General features: G+C 41.5%; 1 protein-coding gene across 4 annotated transcripts in view; it reads right to left on the bottom strand.

Moving 5' to 3' along the window:
* Positions 1–2,628: 2,628 nt before the first annotated feature.
* Positions 2,629–19,801, bottom strand: part of hace1 (HECT domain and ankyrin repeat containing E3 ubiquitin protein ligase 1) — a 51,346-nt gene continuing 34,173 nt past the window's right edge. For 3 of the 4 annotated variants that reach the window (XM_030394070.1, XM_030394072.1, XM_030394071.1), the window contains 10 exons: positions 15,876–15,987; positions 13,921–14,018; positions 13,711–13,798; positions 13,441–13,590; positions 11,238–11,434; positions 9,708–9,839; positions 8,881–8,979; positions 8,008–8,078; positions 7,812–7,925; positions 2,629–5,410 (listed from right to left, as the gene is read on the bottom strand). In XM_030394070.1, the coding sequence (XP_030249930.1) occupies positions 5,308–5,410; positions 7,812–7,925; positions 8,008–8,078; positions 8,881–8,979; positions 9,708–9,839; positions 11,238–11,434; positions 13,441–13,590; positions 13,711–13,798; positions 13,921–14,018; positions 15,876–15,987 (1,164 nt within the window). In that variant the 3' untranslated portion in view covers positions 2,629–5,307. Of the gene's footprint in view, positions 5,411–5,531; positions 5,694–7,811; positions 7,926–8,007; positions 8,079–8,880; positions 8,980–9,707; positions 9,840–11,237; positions 11,435–13,440; positions 13,591–13,710; positions 13,799–13,920; positions 14,019–15,875; positions 15,988–19,801 lie in introns of all 4 variants that reach the window. The other variant, XR_003981193.1, reaches the window with a different exon arrangement.

Raw genomic sequence — 19,801 nt, 5'->3', positions numbered from 1 at the left:
ACAGAGCCGCTGAGAAATACTGCAAGGCATGTCATGGATGTCAGACTGTGGCCAGACCTGATCCACCTGAACCACTAAGAACCACGCCGCTACCAGACGGTCCGTGGCAGGATGTGGCCATAGATCTGTTAGGACCACTGCCAAGCAATCATTCCATACTTGTAGTAGTGGATTACTACAGTCGCTATTATGAGTAATGATGTGTTGACATCGACAACCACAGAGAAAATCATTGACAGTCTGGAGTCAATCTTCAGCAGACATGGGTTACCTGTCACCTGCAAGTCAGATAACGGACCTCAGTTCAGATCTGACCTATTCAGAGAATATTGTGAAAATAATGGAATCAAACATGTGAGAACAACACCAAAATGGGCTCAGGCTAACGGAGAAGTCGAGCGCCAAAACTCATCACTGATGAAGAGAATCAAAATTGCTCAAGCAGAAGGGATTGGAAATGCGAACTAAAAAAATATGTGACTGTTTACAGGAGCATAGCGCATGCTACTACAGGAAAGAGCCCTGCTGAACTCCTCTTTAACCGAAAAATAAGGGGAAAGTTACCAGACATTTGTGAATCACACACAGCAGCACTGGAGGTGCGTGATAAAGATGCAGAAGAAAAGGGAAAGGCAAAATTATATGCTGATGAAAGAAGAAAGGCTCAATATTCAAAAGTGGACATTGGAGATACAGTACTCATTCAGCAGGACAGAGTGGATAAGTTCTCCACACCATTCCACCCAACACCACATAAAATTGTGAGCAAAACAGGAAATCAAGTTGTGGTTGAATCTCCAACAGGAGCACGTTACAAAAGGAACACCACACGTGAAAAGATACGAGACAACGGAGCATAAGGAAATGCATAGTACACAAGAAGAGACCTCAAGAGAGGAGAACAGTGTGCTGGGTGCGGACACAGAGACCAATATCATTCAAACACCACACCAGGACACTCATATATCAGACATGACAAGAATCAGACCCCTAAGGGTTAAAAGGGCACCTGAAAGATATGGTGATTTTGTGTTGAAGTGAACAGTATACTAAATATGAGTGTATTGTGAAAAGTTGTTCTAAAACTTTATTGTTGAAAAACACATACTGTATGTATGCAGTTGGTGGGTTGTATCCAGCTAAGAAAAAGAGCTGAGAGGGAAAGTTTTGAAAGTCAGTTATATTTCATATTTGGCAGACTTTGTTCAAGAGGTTAATTATTATTTCCAAGAAAAGGAGGGATGTCATGTATTGGTTTATGTTGATCACGTGAGCAGTGACGCATGGGCGCACAGAAAGTGTGAGGGAAGCCATGAGGCGGTTGTTCATTGTAACATGGGAACAATAAAGCAAGTAAAGGACACGCTTCGCGTGATGATTCAATTCAGGTGCAATCTAATTAAGTAATAAGATATGCACACAACACATAGCAACTGTTAATTAATATATTTTTGAAATTGTATTTCATATTAGGAATATTTCCAACACTGGCAGTGTCTATTGTCACTGTGTCGCTGCTTAAGATAAGAAAGGATAAGAATAATATAAACACAGGGAAATATTAAATATAAGATTAAGAATAGTACAATATGTACACTATTTTACATTAACATTTACGCTATGAAACAGATATTAATATATATTTAGATAATATTAAGAAGTACAAAACAGAGAGAAATTGTGCAAAACGTTGTACACTAAAATAAGTAAACAAGCAGCGGATTTTCCCCTTATGCCTTTATTTTGAAATCATCATGACTCCATGGCGGAAGTGATTGTCGTAACAACAAACACGGGTTATCCCAGGAAATGTTGCCCTGCCCTTATTGGCAGCGAGTCAAGGGAGGCGTTTCTGGACACCGAGCAGGTGCCAGGAAATGCCACGAACAGGCCACAGGTTGCCGCTGACTGCCACTGACTGCCACTGCGGTGCCACTAGGAGGATCTCGGTGCTGCTGCACTCTGGGGTTAAAATGAATCATGTCATGCAAAAGCCTATATGTCTGTATCTCGCATTGGATCGATTGCACCATCTACTGGATGAAAATGGAACACAGAACAACTACGCGACACGTTCATGTACGCGGACTGGTGCGCACGGTGCAGATCAACTTCCGGCTGCGAAGCATCAGAATTTGCAACCGCACATACGTGTGAACGCCTAACAACATTTGTCAAACAGTGACAGACAGACGTGCGCACGCTGCTTCATACGTACGCAGCTTCTTGTTACGTGTGACAGAGTTTGCGCACGTCATTTCTGCGTACGCGTAAGCACGTGACAAAAATGTTCAATCATCTTCATACGTGCGTTTGCAAAAAGACGCATGAATGTTACACGTAGTCACTATGCGTTGTGTGATTACCGGTGTGCAGCAGTCATCACGCGTGAACGTGCGCGTGAACGGGGGGCCATTATAAGTCAATGAGGAAACTACATTACACGTCAGGCGCGGCTTGCTGCACAGGCCACGCTTTTTGAAACGTTTCTAACGCCATAGCGCGCGCACGTGCGTGCGTGCTATGGCGTTAGAAACGTTTCAAAAAGCGTGCCACCCTTTTCTCACCCTCACACAAACATGAGACATGTTTTCATCTGCAGCCCGCTGGCTTCACTACCACGTCACCTGGATTGTCAAAAACATTTTATTGGATAAAATCTCAAAGCACAAGATATATTTATGGTAAAACACATCATTTGATATTGTAGATATTTACAGCAATGTGTATAAAGGCTCCATTTTCAATAAACATTGACATCAATTTACAAAAGCATTTCAGGCGAGGCATTCAAACACTGATAGATAATAAATCAAAGTGTACTCTCCCTTTACAAATGGAACGCAGGGAAACTTCATGACATGATCCCCACTTTTTTAACAATAAAAACACATTTTCAGCATTCTTGTATCAGCAAAAAATTTTTTAAAAAAAAGCAAAAAGCTAAATGTTTAAATTCCAGCTTTTATTTTTTTGGCACTGCATGCCAAACTGTTGTCATGTGGGTATCTTGTATAGCTCCTTGCTGAAGTCACAGACAGGGACAAACAGAAATCTATCAGTAAGGAGGATTGTTATTCATTCATGATGCACAAATACACATCACAGCAAAATCCTCACCTAAAAATGCCAAAGCATTGCATATAGTAAACTACATGACACATGCATTTCATGCTACAGGGCGTGTTTATGCAGCTACAGTATGTAGACAATGGAAAACATCTTGGCCTTACAGTAATTCAAAGACCTGTGGAGATGTTTTTAGTCTTCTCTTCAGCAAATACACATTCGGTCACAGCTGGATAATTCCAGTCCAAGTCCAGACTTTCTATCCTTGGTGTTCATTTGTACTTATTTGGTCAGAATTATACATACTCAAAATGATTTTTAACAGAGTTTTCTGCAGTGATAGCCCCTCTTTATTAGTATTTGCCAGTGCTCCTGACTATTTTAACAGTTGACAATGCCATCAGTGTAATTTGATACATGCAACATCAGTGTGGGTAGGCACAGAAACAAACTCTAATTCACACATATTTGATTTCTATAAGCTGATTTTAACCTTCTTCGCGCATACAGGACTGAAACGCTGATGGAGACACAATAGATACTTAATGTTCTTATTATTTTTGTCTAGTAGTAGTCAGATTTTGGACCCTGGACCAGAACTACTGGAACCAGCCTACACTATATGGAAACCATCAAGTGTCTATTGGATTTTGACATGAGCTCGAATATCCTTTGCAAAAAAAACAGTTAGAAGACTTCAAGTCCAGCAGCCTATCTAACATGTGGAGGAAGTGCTCTGCTCAGCTGCAGTCACCACATGTGGACCTAGTTAGCCTCACTTAACTAAAGTCCTCCTAAATGGTGAGTGTTAAAAAAACAAGGTAAAACCTAAAAAAAAAAAAAAGTCAGCAGCATACGAAAGAGGGCATCTAATATTTCAAATCCCAGTGCAGCGAAATGCTGCCTTCAGCCTGCTGTTGATGAGAAACACTTTAAAGTGCTCAATGTTGGTACAAATGTTTGGTCACAATTAGTCTTGACTCATTTTTTGATAAGGTATTTTCTTAATTATTGATTTTTAATATTTTGTAGTTCTAAAACAATTAGTCATAACCAGGCAATTGCTGGTTGCAGCTTCTCAACTTCAAGAAATAGTTATTTAATCTTAATTCATTATCATTAATTGTATTATTATTATTGGGTCTGTGGTCAGGGCCCCTCAGTTCCTATGATGGTAAATGTGAAGGCTACAGCTAGCAACAATATTTTAGACAGTAGTATTCTTTGAACTTTGTGTCAGCAGTTTGTGTTTCGCCCTTTCCTGTTTTAACAAGCGCAAAGCCAGCTCAATACAGGAATGCTTTACCCAGTATGCTATGGAGGAAGTGTCAGCCAGGTTCAACATCTGGTGGAAAGCCTGTAACTAGAAGCTGGAAGAGGCTGATATAGCAGCAAATTAATGTCCATGGTTAGGAAATGACATTATCAACTCTCACATACAGCTAGAATGGCTCTTTTGGCCATAAGTGCATTGTTTTTACTAAATTTTAAATACTGGAACATCTGAGAAGTTTGGCATATTTTGTTGAAGAAAATACAAGATTTTGGGTTCTTCATAATGCAATAACGTTAAACAAATAAGTAAACATATTGGCACTGGTATCTGAAACATCTGATACATTTCCAGCCCTGATTGTAAGTTGTTCTGGTATTCCAGAGAAAAGCTACTGAGCAAATAGACCAGGACAAAAACAGGAGATGGACCTGAAAAAACAACACCACCAAAAAACAAACTATTTTTAACCTTAAACTGGCCCTTCTGCACTGTGAACCTGTAACATGGATATAATGTATGGTGACTGATTGCCTGTATGAAACTGATCAATTCTAGACCGTTTCATCCAATCAATACATGGCATTCAGCAAGCTTGCATGAATGTTTTATCGTGATTATCCTGTGTGTTACGTGGAGAACTCAGGGTATAAATGTAGTTTCACTTGATTAAATCTGTGCATGAAAATATTCAAATTTAAAGATATTACATCATCATTTGCATAAATTACCAGATATCAATTTTAATAAAAAAAATAGAAGTTGTGGCACAGGTGTGAGTGGCGATCCAGACAGTGTGGAGTCTGTTCAGACTTGTGCCTGTCCAGAGGCTCATTTACAACAATCTGGGTTTCCCTTTTTTTGTCCAGCAAAAGCAGCGCCTCCCTACAAAAAGAGTGTCTGTGGAGGAGGTCAGATATTGCATGAGTTTGCAGACCTCACAGCAGCAGGAACTGATATGATGTTTATGCCATAGTATACCCGTAGCTCCCACAATGTAGCGCCACAAGCAGCCGGTCTCTCAGGACCTCCTGGGTTGGATATTCAGGGAGTTTCAGCATGTTGATACTGCAGAACAAGGGGGGATGGACATGGTCAAGACAGTGGTTATGATGACCTATCTAGCCAATGATGGAGCACTAATGTCTCATACCTATCTAAAAGACAGACCTACAGTGATATAAATTACCTGTTGCATATTCAGTCATAGAAAGATCTCTCCCTGTTTTCAAATGTGTGTGAAGATGCCAACAGTATAGAAGTGACACACTGCCCTCTAGTGCTGAGTAATACTTGTCAAATGTCCCAGAGTTCGAGCTGTAGAGTGGCTTTTAAGGGGTCTGTATGTCTCCTATAGTAAGAAGAGTAAAACAACAATTTCAGCAGTACTGTTACCAGCACAGTATGATGTATGACACTGAATCAAGGCTGTAAACCCAGTAAGATGAGTATGAGACAAGTCTAACTGTGAGCTCACTCAGAACAATCCCTTGGATTTCCAAAAGCCTGACAGGACGGAGACATCGTACACTGTAGTTTAGCTGCCTGTCAGTGCAGAATAGAACTAAAGGTTTGTGTTCCTTCACATATACCATATATTTTTTCGCTATTTATTCAAGTAATCTTTGCATAAATGTTGCATTATTATCTTAAATTGGGATTGCAACTCATTAGAAAAAGAAAAAAAAAACTTAATTGTACAGGTCCCATAGTTTCTATTATTTCCAAGAAAGAAACTGACACGATTGTAAATTCATAGGAAGATTCATGGAAATGAATTTTATAACAATTCTACAGCACTAAATTATTGCACTACTAAATAATTAAAGGTGCACTGTGTAGTTCTGGAAAAGAAATTCAAAGTCAGAATTGTAATATTTCCAACGGACACATCCCTTCATGGCCATCTGTGTTACTCTTCGACTCTTTGCCCCTCTGTCCCTGCCTGAACTGTATCTGCCAGCATGCTGCATGCAGTTGATCCTACCAACATGAAAAACTCGACAAGGAGTGTGGGGACACTCCTCTCTTCCATGTCCATGTCCACTATAGTTTCTTTAGTTCTAAATTGCCTGCAACATAATGCAAGTGGAATTTGTATAAATACAGACAGTTGCCTGCCGTTGTTTATGCTAATCTGCAACTTTTACTTTTAAAGGGGTACTGTGCAGTTTTGGTGAATAAATTAAATCTCAGAATTTTTAATATTAACCTATAAATGCAGTTACTCGAACTCAGAAATATAAATGTTTCTATAAATGAATAAACAAGCTGTTGTCAGAGGAAAATAACATCCCTAGAATTTCGTTTGAAGCTAGAAAAGTGGCAAGGTCTGCCACATATAAAGTTCAGTTAAACAGTAAAAATTGTGTTGTCCTTAAAGGTCATTTTGTTTATTCACTTTATTTAGTCATGAAAACACAGAAACTTTGATTATTTAGTTTGTTAATGCAGAAAAAAATCAGCCATTGAAGATCTTTCTTTTCTTATTAACATTTCTGCCCCCAAACTACAGAGAGCTCCTTTAAGTACAATTATATATTGGTCTGGGTGAATACTCCATTGTGATTGGCTGCAGGGTGTTGATTAAATCATGAGTAACTTATTTTCTCCGTTCTACATGAATGCGCGATAGCTTGGCCTGTATCTAAAATGAAAACAAAAACAACACTGAGTGTAGTCCCTTACTGAATCATCCTCTGAACACCACCGGGTGGTGCCTGTAACCAACAGGAAGTAGCCTACACTGTCCCTCTCACCTTACTGGAGTCAAACAATCATCTAACATCACATTTGCTTTTTACCATGCTTCTTCATGCTGCCGCCAACAGTGTCAATCATGAAATAGATTTGGGGACAATGGCTGGCTTGCTGGCTATTGTTGTTGTTGAACACACCACCAGATGATGTTTACTGTTTGATGACTGCACGCAATGTTATTGACTTTGAATCTTGCCAGCATAACATTAGCTTTGTGGCTAATAGCCCAGCCAGATGATTCGATGAGCTGAGCGGACTAGTTTATCTCCTGTTGCTAAGTCATATCTTGGGTTCATCCTATTTACTAGTAGCGCGTGTTTTCATTGCATAGGAAACTTATGAGATTGTAATAGTTCACAGCTATTTCCCTACTAACAATAAAATGTTTATTGTTAAGCTGTAACTGATGTTTACAAACCTTTATGGTTGCTTAAAAAATGTAAATATAAAGCATTTTTGTTTGTTAACAGTAAAATAACTATTAATTATATAGAAAGATATGATTTGTTACTGATGGTTATCACAAAGTGGTACCAACTAATTTTTTGGGCACTAACACCAGAGCAGCCTGTCCAGCCTGCTAAAGAGTGGCAAGCAAAAAGCCAACTGGAATAAGTTGAGGGCAAAGACTGCACCAGATGACAGAGGAGACATGAGACAATGAAAAGTTAAGGATCATATTATAAACATGAATACAAAGAGTCATTACCAGGTACTAGAGGTAGGCAGAAGGTTGGAGGTGTATGGCACTGCAGCAACGGTGAACTTCTGTAAACCGCTGCCACCCATCAGGTACGCAAAGCCACCATGAGGAACCCTGGAGCTGACAGAGAAGGAGACTTTACTACATCGGATGTCCACACACTTTTCTGTATGAAGAACCAGAGTGGATCCAGCAGACAAACCTTCCAGTGACAAACTGAAGCAGAAGAACCCGTTCCTCCTGGGTCAGGCTCTTCACCACCTCCCAGAACCACTGCAACAAGATTCAGATAGATTACAGGAAAGAGAGTCAGATAACCCAGAAGGTTCTGTTTGTCCAAGCCACACCCTTCTAATCACTTTATAATAACCGTCATTAATAAATAGTAATACTTAAGTTAATAACACTTTTGGTAATGGTTAGATCAGATCTGTTAATGAAAAATAAAATACTTAATTAAATTATTATTCATTAACCATTTACAAAGTATTATAAGCACCAAATGCCATGTTTCATACATGGTTTATAGAGCATTACACTGTGAAATAAAAAAAGTTTAATTAACCATAAATGTTTTTTTAATAGTTCTAATTATCACTGAAGTTGAATCATTTTGAACTGCGTTGAAAATGTGAAATGATACTCATGTGCTCGGCTGTGATAATGTATTCACTTCCACAAAGTGGGTGAACTAAGGACAATAAACCCTCGCTGGTGATTTCCAGGTTAGGGCACATTTGTTTTAAAAGTAAAGCAAAGCTTATAAAAGAGATGTGTAAACTCTGTTACACGAACATCACAGACAGTGGTAAAGATTGAGGGCACATCAAGCTTCATGACACACTGCATCCCTTCTGAATCATAAACGACTCTGCTCTTGTGGTGCAGAACTAGCCAGGAAACTATCAGTAGGCTGTTCTTTATAGTCCCCACATTTCCTTGAATTATTTCAAACTACTCCATGACCACAAGATGGTAACATCAATGTCGCTCGACCCCAGGAGGTGATTGACGTGAAACACAGTTGTTTAGTTGATGGGATTCAACCTGTCAGGCTGGAAGAAGAAGAGCTCACCTGGATAACTGGCTCCTGACGGTCATAGCCACTGGTGTACTCTGTGTTCCTGCACCAATCCTGCACATCAATCTCTGGCATCCCTGACAGCAGGAGCTCCTGTGCGCACATACACACAATATAATTTGTGTTAATCAAACAATACTGACCTCTGATATGATTCATTAAATGCATCTCGAATGCTAAACTGACTATCCAAGGATAGCTCAACTGCAATCATTTATTCTTAGCGATTCATAGATAACGTTTCTCTTTACAAAAAACAATTTTGCGACATCATCTCATGGCCTCTGCCAAGTACTGATCAGATACCAGTGTGCTCTATATATCACATTTTAAAATCTTATTTTAATCATTGTTTCATTGAATCATTGCACAGTTTGTCTGTTCATGTAAATGAAGGAACATGTCAGCCAGTGAAAAACTGTGTCTCATTGACTTTTTGGACTACAGTGACAGGAACTGATCAGAGAACAGTTGTTCAGTTCAGTTGTCGGTTGCCCTGCAATGACAGCATTGCCGAGGCATGTCCAACAAATCCAGGGTGGGATAATCATCATGCTATGCTATTGATCCCTGCAGAAGTGAGGACATCAAGGCTGCCGACACACACAGAAAAACAACCTCTAATGGGGTTGGAGAAGAGGGAGGGGCTTCAAGGTGACCCCAGCCATCTCAGCTCACCCGATAATGGCTAATCAATCCCTGCATCAGAGGCGAGCAGGCAGGCCAAGTGGAACAGGTAGAATGTTAAACTGTAAAAGACAATGGATGAGAGAAGGAGGAAAAGGAGGGAAGGACAAGGAAGTCTGAGGAGGTTGACAAACCAATTCGTATTCGTCAAAAAGCTGGATGAGCGAGGCAGGGATGAAGGTGTGGAATCCGTGCAGAAAGGCATTTATCTGAGGTTGGATGGCTCGCGTCATCCTCAGCTCCGTCACCAGCTGGACATACTCGGCCTGAGAGAAGACAGACATAGATCAAAGTCCTCCAGAAACAGTGATGAGAGATAGAGCTCATACATAGTTATTCTTCCCTGTCCTCTGTGACTGCTCTCTTCTTTACACAACACTGCCACCTGCAGGAGCACTGCAGTACTGCATTCTCTAATGAGGACCCTTCCAGGCAATAAGCTGGAGGAGAGAGATCAATCGCTCATAGGAGACTAACTATGGATGAATATACCAGAGGGGAGCTTAGGCCGGTCATTAACGCCACCTTCAGCCACACCGCTGCAGTATGACACACAAAAATACAGAACTAGCCAAAAGAAACTAAGCTCCTTCTGGGATTCAATTTGAAAAGTAAATATTTCAGGAAAAGAGAAAAGGGGTTGTTGGATGACTCAAGGTATTGCTGGATGATGAGGCTTATGATGAGGCTTAAATTAATGTCACAATACTTTCATAATAATTATATTATCATAATAACAACATCAGCTAATCTAAGCAAATATGATTGTTTGTGATTTAGCTTTCTTGCCCAGAGTTAGAAAATGATACGACTCTCATGGGTTGGGCCCATAGACGTTGCCATAATCTACTGCCAGTGGCTAACAGTCATTGACTTCTGAGCACCCGAAGTAGTTTGTCCTGCAAGTTGTTGTAGTTTGTTAGCAATTGTTGGCGTTTGTGACATGTGCAAGAGAAAATGAAAACAAGTTTGTAGCAGCTCAGTGCACTGACATTACTTTTCCATGTCCTGTTGATTATTTTTTGTTAAACCAGCTTAGTAAGGCCAGTGTAAGACACTCAGGTTTTTTTTTGGCCTGCTGTTAGTGTTTTTCTCTCATTCGTACCGTTGTTGTTTTCTGAGCTGAGCTTCCTCCACAGAGAAGACCAGCTAAATTTGATTCAAGCTTCTGAGATACAAAGTTACGAACATATGGTGCAGAAATGAAGACCCTTTTAAACGTGGCATGGGGATGCATGTCAGGGTGATGGGAGACGGTTTTCTGAGCTGAGTGAGATCAGTGGGTGACTACATGGCATGCTAATGAGCAAATTTGGCCTTATGGCCACTCGAAGCTTCCGAAAAACACAAGAATTTTATTCAGGAATTACTATCTCAAACAAACCCAACTCAACTTTATTTATATAGCAGATTACACACAACGGTTGCCCCCAAATGCTTTCTTAGCACAAAAGGAAAACAAAAGTAAAACTAAAGAAGTAGACAAACACAGGAGAGAAAAAGGAAATGAAAGTGAAAATAAAATAAAAAAATTATATAAATTTGAAATACTATGATAGGGCATTGCCACCTTGTACTGAGCTTTGTCCTTTCACCTGAGAAACAACTTGACTCATGTTCACACTAGGTGACATCATGCATCAAACTGTGCTCGTGTGACTGACCTTGTTGTCCTGGGTGACCAGCATGCTGGTGCCTCCAGGTTTGAGTGGCACTTCCTCCATCGCCCCGAACACGTCTGTCTCAACAGAGAAGGTTAACTCCAAACCCAGGTCACTGATGTCGTTGTCCAGAATCCACTGCAGGTTTTTAGCATACTCTGGATCGATGGATGACACATCCTGATAGTTCACAGGGATACCTGGAACACACACACACACACATGCATTTAATAAAGTAGGGAACATGATGACCACTGGATCGTGATTAAATTACACTAAAAATGAAGGAAGTAGATAAATGATGCTTTTTAAACTGTCTACCAAATTTAACATTTTCAAATATATAACGAAGCTGAAGGGTGTAGGATCATGTGATGACAACTTTTTTTAAAAAACTTAATGAACATAAAATATGAACTTTAATATTCACTGGGGCTTCACATTCAAATTTCCAAGATATATCTTGTTTGAATGGAATGACAAATCTCCCCTTGGCAAATGTTTAAAAGATATTAAACATCCATAACCAGGCACATAAAATTGCAAATATCTACATATAAATGAACAGAAAGGAGTGCCTGTGTACCGGCCTGTGTACATGTTTATGGGACATTCTCAGCCTTATAAAATGCACAAAAAATGTTAGCTCTTATTTCAATTTTTGACAAATGTGATTTGATATTTGGCCCAAGATGGTGACAATCAGGAATATAATGTTGTCCAGAAGGTAGCAAAGTCATTCTGAATTAGCTACTCACCGCTCCAGTGACAGAGATGTCCTAAGAGACACACACCTCAGAAAGCATTTCGAATAGAGAAGTCTATAGTGCTAGAGATAGTGGTTGTATAAGACAGATTCAGCCCCTTCCCCACAAAAAAGCCAATTGTTATAGCTAAATCAGGAAACATATGTATCAGCCACTTATCCTGTTGCACTGACAATTGTATAGTGCTCCCTAACTCTAACTGTTTTCAGTTTCAGTGCTCTGAACACTTGGAACATTTTACGACATGCATTTAAACTTGATACAGTTATACCTATAGGTCAGTTTAAGACTTGGATTTCAAACTACTCAGCCTGTGATTGTTTTTAACTACATGCTTTCCTGTATGGTTGTCTGCCATTTATCTTTTATGCACCCATGTTTTATCTGTATCCAGTGCTTCTTTTTTTATCTATTCGCTCTGTGATTATGTCCGTTGTTTCTGTTTGTTATCACATTTTTGCACCTATTTTGCTTTTCATTTGTGCTCTCTAGACATCAAATGAGGGCTTGCCCTCAATGATGTAGAGTTCCGCAGCTCAATGATGATCATTACTGCGGGACTCTACTGCACTTGGTAATCAACTCACAGGGCTTCCCCACAACAAGGAAGGCTTCTCGGGTGGTGAGTTTCGTTTATATTTTCCGACAAATACGGCAACTATATCAAATGTTTGATGCCTCGAAATATGTGCTGGGGGCCTATTTCTAATGTTGCTGAAGTTTGGTGCTGTTCTGAGCATTATTTGTGGCTTTTTGATGGCGGTTTTATATTTGGACCCATTTACTGCAATGCATTGTTGTCGTGCGGTCATTTCTGAGGATGCTAAAACTACGTTAGCTAGTGGTCTGCAAACTTTATCTCTCGAGAGGGAGTCTAACACAGTTTCACGGTGTGTTAGACCATGGATTAAACTTACACCGGAATATCCCTTTAACTATTTCACTTTCCAGGATGTTTGGTGGGTCAGGATCTCAACCACAGCACATTATAACAGCATCCATATGATTATAAACAGTCAGCGGGTTCTTGTTTAGATTAACAGGAGGACACCGGGGGGAAACAAGTTAAAAAAAACACACAGACATCATCATCATGACATGTACTGTCATGCCTCTTTACGAGACGCAGCTCTGGCTTTCTGTGCAAATTACACACTGGTTCGTCTTTACGCCAGAGCCGCTTGGCTCTGTGTGAACAAACCACGGTGGAGAATTGGTGAACCACCGCTGTGGAGATAATGCAGCTTCTTTGAGTGAAAAGAGCTACTGTCATTTTACCTAGTCTTGAATCTGACTCAGCTATCATGGGAAAGAGGTTCCAGTTTGACTGAGTCAAAGTGATTTTTGTTGTGCTGTGTCAAGCAAATTTTAAAGGTGGAAGATGAACCCTAAACACACCGATCTGACCCTTATCTATACACATGGCTGTATTCCTTTACCTAGTATGTGTTTGTAGAAGGAGCGGGTGAAATATATGTTGACCAGTTGTCGGTGGTACAGAGCCAGACCCAGAATCTGACCTGCAAACCGGAAATAGTTCAGGTGGTCGGGGTTCACTGAGGAATTACTGTTGGGCTGGAAAGTTGTACCTGTAAAACACACACACACACACACACACACACACACACACACACACACCTTAAATCTACACAGTTAAGTTCTGTGTGTCGTCACTTGAATGTTGTCACAGAAATATAAATGTCTTGTACCATCAGCTGACTGAGTGAACAGAGCATAGTCTGGGTTGATGATCTCATTGGATAGGATATCAAACCACTCCCGAACTACACCCTGGCCCTGAAACAAGCAGAAACAAACACCACAACTCAACTCACTGGTTTGGATTCAATGAGACCATCAGCTGAAAGCTGAAACAGACCAACAAAAAGGCAGTCAGTGTCGTGAATTCAGAGACCTACCATCCCCTCCTCGCCATGGAAACGAACAGCGATGCCCTGTTTGAGCTTTTCATTGGTGGACTTGGAAACCATCTCACAACTACTCCTGAAGATGGATTCTGATAGGTAAATATCAAAACTGAATTAGTACACAGTGGCACAAATCTCTGAGGAGTAACAGATGGGGAGATCAGGTTGGAGCTCCATGCTTTCTGTTCTTTCGTTTGTAGACAAAACAAATTCCATTTATAAGCTGGCAATATATTGCCACCTTGCTTATAGGGAAAAAATCCACACCCTGTAGAAATTGACATTTGTATTTAATCACAGAAATATGCACCAAGGAGCATCTCTACCTTTGTTGGTTCCTATCACTCACAACTAACTATCTGCAGTAGGTTTGCTGGGAATCATTTTTTCAAACAGGAACTAGTTCTTTGTGTTTGCGTTTTTCTGAAAAAATGGGACACTTGTTAAATTGGATTTTTGCTCTAAGAAGACATGTAAATGAGCACTTTGTAAAAGTTGGCAAAACAAATCCCCACCATAGTTGAGGGGTTTGTGTGTCCTGGTGCAATATCCCATGGTAGGGTGTCCCAGGGCAAACTGGTCTCGGGGGAGAGACCAGACTAAGAGCAATTCAAGCGAACTTTACTATCTGGCAAACACAGGGAGAGAGTACCTTGCCCAGTACAGGGATACCAGGACCTCCTCCTGGAGCCAAACCCTGGAGGGAAGCTCGCTGTTGAGCGGCTGGTGGCCAGGCCTTAGCCCATGGGGCTCAGCCTAAAACAACAGACCAACTACATATGGTTGAGCTTACCTCCACACACAGCACCAGTTCTGAAACTAAACTCCTGGAGAGGGGCTGGACTCTCTCCTTTTCTGGAGTTGCCTAGGGTGAGAGGCACGGCCTAGACAGGGATACTCACAAAAGCACCGCCATGATGGAGTTCTCCCTGAAGGACTGAAGGGTTGGGGAGAAGGCTCTGACTGTTGTTGATGCTTAAACCATTAACAGCAGATGAGATCACCTCGCCTTCTTGGACCCACCCAAGTAGGTGGCGTCTTGGAAGGGGCTTCACCTGGGGACTCTATAGTTCTTTAAGGAGACTTCAATGCTCAAGTGGGTGATGATGGGGGAATGTGGTGCTTTGTTTTTGGACTTGTTGGTCTATAAGGTCCCTAGCTACCAGGCCACCTTAGGCTAAAGGTCAATGGTCGCCTTTGTGGTCATATCATAAGACCTGCAGCTGTATGTCTTTGAGACTCTGGTGAAGAGAGGAGCAGAGATGTCAACTCATCATCACCTGGTGGTAAGTTGGATCAGATGGCAGGGGAGGCTGCCAGACGACCCGGTTAACCCAAACGGGGAGTGAGGAGGAACTGAGTAGGCCTGGTGGAGGCTCTGGTCCATTGGGTCTACAACTCTCCCTTCTGGAAGTACTTTACGCTCATCCCAGAGGAGGCTGGGGACATGGAATCCGAATGGGCCATGTTCAAAGCTTACATTGTAGAGGTAGCTGCTTTGACCAGTGCATTAGGCCCCTTATTCATTTCCATATCCACAGACCACTGTGTTGTCTCAGCAGAGGTGTCAATGGTTCATGGTTATGTTAGCCAACATGTGAGTGTGCATCCCTGCTAGTTTACTTTAAAAAAATTGTGCCACAGGGACAATGTAAAATGATATTTCTTATAGTCTTATAATGCCAGAAACTCGTGATTTTATTATTTAACCAACATTCTCCGGTCACTTTTTATGGTGCAAGATAACAGTTTTTTAAAGCAATGCCAAAATAAAACATGCTCACACTGTATCAACAATTGGCACAAAAACTCAGACTATCTGCATAAGCAAATAAAGGGGAGGCAAAATTATACTGGAGTATAAATTTCATTAGTAATTTAACTCTGGTATAATAATTTCTTTCTACATGAACATTAGAAGCTATGGTGGTGAAGGCAGATTTCACCTCTGTGGATGAGCAGGATGTCGTTCTCATTGACCGGCCGATGAACCATGTCTGAGTCTGGCTGGCCAGCCAGCAGATGCTCATAGAACCACTCACAGCGATCCTTGAAGGGCTGAGGGGAAAAAGAAGACTTCATCCCACACTGCACAGCACTTTCCTAGACTAATTACCACTTCACTGTGCTTTTAACTCTCAGAATGTGTATTTTTCAGTCTCAACCGATGGCTCCGACAGCTTTCAGTGCTAAAATACTTGTCTGTAACACAGAGATGAGGCTGGGGTCTATTTGCATAATATATGCCTTTGTTCTCTAAGCGTTGGAGGTAGAGTGAAGGATGAATGTGGAAGAGAAAGAAAGGCTTTTCCCCCTGGGGCTGCGGGGCGTACCGAGAGTGGAATCAGCAGATGAAATCAAATTCACAGGTTAAAGTCTATAATTAAAACAAGGGCCTACTCCCAGGCAAGCCATAATCCATGGGTAACGAGGCTCGAATGCTGCTGCCCAAATAGGAACACTGAAGAGTGAGTGAACAGCACACAACTCGGAGCCGCACTTAAAATTTATGAAGCCGTATAAATGGAACTTAAGACAAGTGTTATCGCCATGGTTGTAACACTGTTAAATGATGCTGAAGTGAAGACAGGGGACTTTCAAAGTCACTTTTCATGAAGTCCCTGAAGATACAAACATAAAGACTCAGAGCTACTTGTCAAAGAATATGAAGAATGAAGTAAACACTTTCTGAGCCACAGTGTAGTTTACTTACATAAGAAACAAATGAAGCAGTGTAGGTAGATGGGAGAAATGTTACGTATTTTGAAGCTATTCAATCACGGACTAACTAAACTAAATAAGATATCTACAGTATTTACATGAGCTGCAAAGTCGAATTGAAGTAGGTTGGGTGGTACATTAAGAGGCAGCAGCAAGTCAGTGCAAATGTGCAAATGTGCAAATGTGAAAAATGAAATAGAAGGAGGGGAAATGGGAAATGCAATGACCATCAACACTGACTATTGATTAGCTTGACAGGGTACATGTTGAGACCCTTTAAAGGGTGTAATTTGTAAGAAATGGCCAGAATTTGAAGATAGCTCTAAAGCTATGGAGGGCAGCATAACAGCCGACTGCTGCTGACTATACTCTCTGCTGTAGCTATCTGGCTGGACACCAGACTGGCGCTGAACAGAGCCTCTGAGACTGACAGATTCTAGTTTGACAACAGGAGATACAGTAAGGAGGTGATTAACAGGAGCTCCCATCAGGACTATGACTCCTTAGACAGGAGAGGCAGGGAGAGGGAGTTGAAAATGGCATGTAGAGAATATATTAACATCTTACTCTGTTAATTGAAGATTTATGTCCACCAAACCAGAGGTTATTGCGGAAAGTGAAATCAGGACTGTGTTGTTGAACTATATTTTCATATTAAGTTCATATTAAGTTTGAATGAAGTGAGTTTTACTATGAGTCAATAAGGAACAGAACACATTCTTGGGTTGACCGAATTTAGCTCTTAAACTTCTGCTCCCATATGGAATCCTTTGAAACATTTAAAACAATAATTCATTGTGTCTTGAAGATGGCTGCTTAGGTTGGAGGCTGCGGCACCACTAGTTTACACTTTGTGTGAATATATCGGCATTTGCTATTTTTTTCACATTGTTTTTTCTTTCACAAGTTGCCGAATATACGCTTTTTCTGCCGACGACATGCCGAGCTCTCGGAAAAATTATGCAAATGCGTCTCAACAACAGCAAGGCGTCAGGGCCTCTGTTAGCTCCGAGCTGCCCAGGCCTCCCCTGTATCGCTGACTCGAGAGGCCGCGGGCGACTCCATTACCACTGCCCAGATACATAAACTTCTTCAGAAACTAGCAACTGACCAAACAAGAATCCTGAATGATCAAGCCAAACACTTTGCAGACGTCCATAAGGACGTGCTAGAAACAAGAAGAGCTGTTGAGGTGATGGAGGCTAAGCTAGCCGACATGCTAGCAAGAATGACTAGCGCAGAGGCTCGTCTGGACATGCTGGAGGAAGCGGAGAGGCAGCGCTGCGACTCCCCCCGGCTTTGGCCTCCGAGGTGGAAAAATTTAACGCCAAACTAACCGAATACGAGGACGGGAGAGGCGGGTAAATCTACGCATATATGGTTTCCCAGAACGTGTTGAAGATAGAGACACCATATCGTTCTTGAGGGCTACTCTCCCCGAAATCCTCCGGGCTGACTTCGAGGGGGGCCTGGATTTGGAGCGTGCTCACCAGTCGCTGTTACCAGCTGAGCCCGGAGCCCCACCAAGGCCTTTCATCGTGCGTTTTCTGAGGTTCCAGCAGAAGGAGAGGGTGAGACAACTTGCTAGAGAGATCGGGGATGTCCGCTGGCAGAACCATAAGATTAGCTTCTATCAAGACTTCTCCAAGGCTACACAGGAGCGCAGACACTCTTTTCTGGAGTGCAAACGCCTGCTTCACTCGGCCAAAATCCCGCTTGGCATCGGCTATCCTGCTGTGCTTTCATTCACAACTCCAAACAGGGTAAAGCATCGCTTTGAAGATCCTAAGAAGGCTTTGAAATGCATCAAAACATTTAATTGACCTGGCATTGTGATGCACCCTTCCCCCCTTCTAATTTTGCACCTTGCAGAGTGACCTGGGTAAGACATTGTGACTTTTTCTCTCCATCTCCCACTCTGACAGGCATCTAGATGAACATTTCGGGTTTATATCACTGGAGGGTGGAGATGGCTTTTTTCTTATTCTTGCCCGGTCTGTGGACTATCTCATGCCTTGCTACCTGTAACCTACCTTTTAATACAAGGTCTTCCACTTTATTCTTTAGATTGTTATTATGATGTTTGTTGTTTTTATAGGCTCACGCCTTATCATATTTTGTAGACCATATGTGTGTTATTAACAGGTGAGCATGTTATGCTTAGGTTGCCGGTGGGGTGGGGGCCACGTCCAGATGTGCCTTGGTCTGCTGAAGGTGTCCCATTCTGTTATAAGGCAGATGCTTTAATGTTGAAGAAAATATTCACACTGCCACTGTTTAGCTTTTTGATAATTTGTTGTGTCGCTGCCACACTTGAGTGGCCGGAAACTCTTAGTTCTTTTAGTTAGTTATCCAGTTGTGGATTATCAGGAAGGTTTGATAGTATGTTGCTTCCTAACCTTCCTCTGTTCTTTTTGCTGTTTTTTATGTTTTTTGTCATTTTTTGTTTTGGGGTGCTTTTCTTTTTTGGATCCAGACTTCTCTCTTACTGCTATTGGGGCAACTCCTTTTCTCATTTTACTTTTCCTCTCAGCACATGACAGCTCTCAATCTCATCTCAGTCAATGCCAGGGGTCTTAACATTCCACACAAAAGAACCAGTGTGCTAGAGTTTCTCCGTAAGAAAAACATAGATTTTGCTATGATTCAGGAATCACACTTATTGTGCAAAGATGCGGGTCGATTAGCCAATAAGATTTATCATCCTATTGCAACTTCATCTGCAGCTACTAAATCTAAAGGGGTAATGGTACTGTGCAAACGCAAACTAAAATTTGATGTGATTGGCTCTTGGGTGGATGATGCGGGTCGGATAGCTATTGCTAAGATCCGCATGGATGGGAAAAACATTGCACTTATCTCCGCTTACGCTCCCAATGTGTTTGATGTCGCTTTCTATGAACTACTAACTAAATCTTTGCTTGACCTCACAGGATTTCATGTGGGGCAGATTTCAATGAGTTGTGGGACAGCAGCATGGACAGAACAGGCGGCATTGAGAGCGTCTGAGGCGCACCGCCAGCGGGCATGGTCGATATTTGGCGTATGCTTAACCCCTCTCTAAAGGACTTTTCATTCTACTCAGGGAGACACAGGTCCTTCTCGAGGCTGGATTTTATCTTCGTCTCGAGGGATCTGTGTCAAAATATTC

The sequence above is a fragment of the Sparus aurata genome, chromosome 17, assembly GCF_900880675.1.
Source record: "Sparus aurata chromosome 17, fSpaAur1.1, whole genome shotgun sequence".
NCBI classification, from domain to species: domain Eukaryota; kingdom Metazoa; phylum Chordata; class Actinopteri; order Spariformes; family Sparidae; genus Sparus; species Sparus aurata.
Note: the sequence above shows the minus strand (reverse complement) of the source record. Positions and strands in the feature narration are given on the sequence as shown.